This window comes from Impatiens glandulifera, chromosome 6, assembly GCF_907164915.1.
Source record: "Impatiens glandulifera chromosome 6, dImpGla2.1, whole genome shotgun sequence".
Taxonomy (NCBI): Eukaryota; Viridiplantae; Streptophyta; class Magnoliopsida; order Ericales; family Balsaminaceae; genus Impatiens; species Impatiens glandulifera.
In genome coordinates, this window is record NC_061867.1 from 11,893,627 (window position 1) to 11,899,160 (window position 5,534).

The 5,534-nt window shown below is 33.7% G+C and overlaps 1 protein-coding gene across 1 annotated transcript; it reads right to left on the minus strand.

The window, feature by feature from the left end:
* Nucleotides 1-253: 253 nt before the first annotated feature.
* On the minus strand, nt 254-5,071 carry LOC124942866 (respiratory burst oxidase homolog protein E-like). The gene is made up of 14 exons (XM_047483435.1): nt 4,346-5,071; nt 4,107-4,266; nt 3,873-3,921; nt 3,245-3,358; nt 2,744-3,166; nt 2,229-2,612; nt 2,066-2,161; nt 1,834-1,949; nt 1,571-1,744; nt 1,338-1,497; nt 1,072-1,254; nt 872-1,000; nt 573-651; nt 254-491 (listed from the first exon to the last, which is right to left on the minus strand). Exons 1-14 carry the CDS (start codon nt 4,917-4,919, stop codon nt 382-384), a joined length of 2,751 nt encoding a protein of 916 aa, XP_047339391.1. The 5' UTR covers nt 4,920-5,071; the 3' UTR covers nt 254-381.
* Between the last annotated feature and the right edge of the window lie 463 nt (nt 5,072-5,534).

Genomic DNA, 5,534 nt, shown 5'->3' on the forward strand with positions numbered 1-5,534 from the left:
TGTATATTTCCATTTTACATATAAAATGAAAATGATTGTAGAATAAAACTTTACAAAAGTCACAATTTCTTTGGCTTATTTATCTTATGTCTTTATTACTATTTTTTCTTTCAAGCACAAGATTAGTTTTTTGTGCTCTCCACTTTTCATATATTAATAAAATCTTCATTTAATATATATATATTAATATATATATATATATATATATATATATATATATATATATATATATATATATACTATTTTGGAAGGAAAGAATTTACATCTAATTAATTCCATGTGATTCTAAACTTCTTCTTTGTATAGATAATTTCCTTTTTAAAAATAGCTAGCTAGCTTACAATGGTGAAAAATATAATAATGATTATATAATTTATTTCTTCAGAAATGTTCCTTGTGAAACTCGAACCGTGTCGTCGTCTTACAAGTCAATTCGTACGATAATTTCTTCAGCTCCTTTGCCAACATCGGCGTCCCACAATAAAACACTCCTGCAATATAACAATTTACAATTACTTAAACGTGACGGTTTTTATCCAAAAAATCATTAACTATACAAAACTCTAAGTTACCTATTGTGGCATAGGGATGTTTCAAAGCTATTTTCTTGAAAACATCATTCCAATTTGGTCTTGCAAAATGTGTTCTCACCTGCCCAAACACAATATATTATTATAAAGTCAACCAAATTAAAACATTAGTGCTAACAAGTAACCACCCACCACTTAGTTTTCATGTTTCATTTTGTTTATGAAAATGACATTTCAATTCCCACCACTCTTAAATAACAATAAAATCAATCATTTAGATTCGATTAGTCGATTTTACTAAGAACACTATGATAATAAGTGCAATAATAACAAATTCATACTCTGGTGCCAGATAAGATGTCAACTCCATGTTTTGCATGACTCAAAGCTTGTACCATGGTGATAAGAGTTGACCTTGCATCACCTTCTTCATATACACTTGTAAGGTAGTTATGCATCTCAATTTGACCCTACCACATTAAAAAGACCATAAGAAAAAAAACCCATAACAAATAATTTCAATTTTCATCTTTTATTTTACCTTATGATCCATTTCTGCAACTTCATCCATTACTCCTTTAAACCATTCAAAGGAACAAGCTTCCCTAGTCACCCAAATGAAATGTGCATGTGGCGGATTCCTTTTCTTTCCATTAATCGTCATACTCGACGAACCAGAGCTCGTCATGCTATCATCTGTGTTACTTGCATCTGTGAACAAATCCTACAAATTATCAATAAATCTAAGTTAGTTCAATACTCTTATAAGTTATACCATTTAAGTTAGTTTATGTAAAAAACTCATACTGTATGATCTTCAGCTCTTGTGTTGGTTATTAATAGGTCTTTAAGTATGCTTATAAAAGGTGTAGCTCCGATCCCAAGCCCGACAAGTAGTAAGACGTCGTAATTTTTATAGTCTTGCGCTGGTGCACCATACGGGCCATCAACTAGCAATCTAGGCAAGCTGAATTCACGTTTTTTTAGTTAAAAATCATTAATCTGATCAAAACTGTATATAAAGTGAGGAGCTTGGTTACCCTATTTGATCCACATTGCCTAGGAATTGTCCAAACTTGGCGCGGCCAATGATACATGATGAACCCGTATCATCAATGAAAACTCGCTTCATTTCTTGAGTCCAATCTCCTACGGTTCGAATGTGAACGCATAGGTGATCATCCCGCGGTGCAGAGGTTATTGAAAATGGGTGCCTTGAGAGAATTTTATTAATAAGAGTACTCAGTTTCAGAATGCTTAAAAAATGAAACCATATGTTACTCTTTTATGAACAAAGGCTTACCATTCAAATGGAGATATTTTTGGACATTGCAGAAATACGTACTGACCACTTTTAAACTTAAATCCATTTGGCTTTGACATGGTCAAGGTGAAGACATCTCCTGGTAGTGATGAAACCTGAAATTACAATTACAATTTCCCATTGTCAATAAATTATCATCTAAAATAGTCGAATCGAGGGTATTGAACCTGCTCTAGCAAAACTCGACGATAATCCTTAACTAGGCAGTTACCTTTAGGATCCTAACAGAGTAATTTTCTGATCGACATGTTCGTAGACTCCTCTCTGCTATGTAGAGGAAAAGGGGAACAGAGATGTACATCCAAGTCTGAACACAATAAAGAACAAACATTAAGTTTGAACTTCTCAAGGATCATTAAGTAGAATTGGCTTACCGTTTTCTGATACCATTTGTGGACAAAGTAGAGGAAAGTTCCATGGACTAATAGCAGCACATAGACTAATGCAAGGAGATGATGAGAATACCAGAATGCATTGAATCCTGTAAATTTACTCAACGGTGGAGGCAGCTTAACGTCGTTTCTCCTGAATCTACGTGTTGCTAATGTGAAGGCAATCGCCATCAAAGCCACCATTACGATCCCAGTGACACCTTCTACGCTAGTCAGAATGATTTTATATGTGGGCTTTACATTATTGAAATCAGAGGCAACTGCAGCAAATTCCTGGGGAGATGATTTGATTAAGCGAGGAAAATCACATATCAAGTGATTCCCAGCGTGTAGTATGATCCCAATTACTATGGCAAATGCAATCATCTGTAAATTAGTAAGAAGAATGAGTATTAAACATGGTGTTGCAATGATCAATAGCTCTGTTTTTTGTAATTCACTTAATAATTGAGAATCAAAACTACTCTTTTGTCTATCTATTGAACAAATTATCATACCTTATGAAAATTGATGTTATCATCAAAAGGTATAAAGAATCTAGCTCTAGTGGTCCGAAGCCAGGTCAATGTATTCCTACAGACTGGCAAAAGAATAAGAGCCATATTCAGCTTCAAAGTCTCGGCAGCACCTTTAGCAGATGTAAGACAATAACCCATTATGGGAAATGCAGGATGTTTCCTGTAAGCAATGAATTTCCAGGTGAAAAGCCCAGCCATGACCAAAATCCATACCAGCAAGATCCAACCCCTTTGCCAGTTTTCCAGTATTAAGCACTTGATTCTACTGCACAATCTCTGCACAACATTTTTAGTTTTGGAGTTGCTAATATTTCGACTCCATCCAATGGTTGGTGTGCTTAATGGTCTGCTATAGTTCATGTAAGTTTCCCTTTGAAGGAGAAGTGTTTCCAGTTGCCATATCTGAACAAAAACAGATTTTTACACAACATTTTACCTTAAACAAGATGACCATGTAATTATTTTCACACAACATTTTACCTCTATTTCATCTGTACCATCCATGTCCATCTCTTCCATTATCAAAGAAGCATATTCCTCAGCACGCTCTTTTAATTTTGACAATTTGTTTGCAGAAGCACTTAAAATCAAAAGCTATGACAATGAAATGTAGAATATTAACTAGGGTTAATCATTAAAACTAAAAAAATGAAAAGTCTAAGCAGCCCAATTATTGCTTTTATTATAATAGACAAAAACATAAGAATGGAAAATTTAAATAAGTATCATTTCGAATAATTGACAAAATTGATGCAATAATTGTCCACTTGACACCCTCATATTATAACAAAATTTATAAAGTTTTAAGTCTATGTCTACATTAATTATTAAATGGATGTCCTAACAAATTTTAAGTGAAAATCGAACAAACAAGACTGTTTCATCTTACTTACCCGGGTAGAAAACTAACACGAAATCGTTAATCTCTTAGATAAAACTCTTTCATCTTACTTACCTTGGTAGAAAACTAACACGAAATCGTTAATCTCTTAGGTAAAACTATTTCATCTTACTTACCCTCGTAGAAAACTAACACGAAATCGTTAATCTCTTGGGTAAAACTCTCGAAACGAATTCAAACAAAAAAAATAGCATTAATTAAACTTACATCTTGGATTTCTTCCCGCGTGATTCTACCATCTCCATTGTGGTCCACCCTAGACCCCATAAACAAAAGAACTTCATTAGTCTATTTCACTCTCTTTTCAAAAAAACTCAAAATCTCTCATGTTTGTTCTACAATTTACACTAGAAACAACAAAGAACAAAGGGTTTTCAAACCAATCTTGTTAAATCACTAATCAATTCAAACAAAAACCCTAAAAAAACGCTAAAAACTCACATATCAAAGAAGATCTGAAGACGAGCATCAAAGCTCTGATCCGAAATTTGTGACCAGAAATCATAAAGTTCATCTTTACTAATCTTATTCAGCTTCTGTCGTCTTCTTCTCGCCAAAGCATCAAATATCCCCAACGCAAACTCTTTCGAATCCACCATTCCTGAAGAATAAGAATCAACAAAACAGGATTCATCATCATCATCATCATCATCTGATTCTCTATGATAAATTAAACTTACCAATGCATTCTCCAAAATCCTCTCTAGAAAGATAACCGTCCTTCGCCAGCCTCTCAAATCGCAGCTCCACCTTTCTCCAAACCTCACTTTCTTCCGTCGTTCCAGTTTTCTTACTAATGAATCGAAGCCCTGTCAAAGCTCTCTGTGCACTCGATGTAGACCGATCAAGTATCTTTCGATTTCTCCTCAAATCGTTACCAGTTTGAGCAATCGATTCATCATTATCAGAATACGATCTCAACAAAGAAGGAGATCTCAACCACGGAAACTTCCTTCGAATCCGTGAAGTAATCGAATGAGTAAATCCAACTGGATCGGAATTCTCATCTCCACCGCCGTGATTCGAAGTCGGAGTGACATTGCAAACAACAACGGAATCGTTTTCCAATTCCAAAGTAACTTCAACTAAATCCTGCTTTGTGTTCTTCCTCAAATCATTAAGGAAGATCGGCAGCATTGCTCCGCCGATGATACATTCGTTCGAGATTCTAGCAGTAGAATCTTCTGGTAATTCAAATCCTCGACTGTAATTTGATCTTTTCGAACTACTACCGAATGAAGACGACGACTTCATCTGCTTGTTAAGTGTAAGAATGGATGTGATTGGTTGCAGAGAAGTTGGTACAGTGAATAGAAAGAACTTGTCGATTGATTTCTTAGCAGGATTTCAAGTTCGTCGTCTTCTTCTTCTTCTTCCTTTTTCAACCTCCATTGTTGATCTCAAATTTTCTCTTTCTGGAATATGCCACGCTTTTACCTGCATGTAAGCATATATTTTTATAATTATTTTATTTTAATCATTTGTCATTAAGCATGAATTCTTTCTTGGATTTATTTATTTGTATTATCTTCAAATAAGATTATATTCTTACAAACATCATTGTCATCTTTTTCTTTTCTTTTTTTCACTAATTATATCATTTTATTTAGTTAATTCAATTATCAAATTACCTCAATTGTATTTTTTAATAATTTATCTTAAATAACTTAAATATTAAAAATAAAATAAGAGTCGGATATCCCATTTTTCTAAGGTCTTGAGTTCGAGCTTGTCAGATAGCAAATTTTGCGTATTTATGATTAAGTGTGTTTGCGGGTTACGTGCTTAACCGGTAGACCGGTAAAAAAAAAATCAAATAAATATCATTATATAAATTTGAATTTATAAATTATAATCCATACTTTTTTC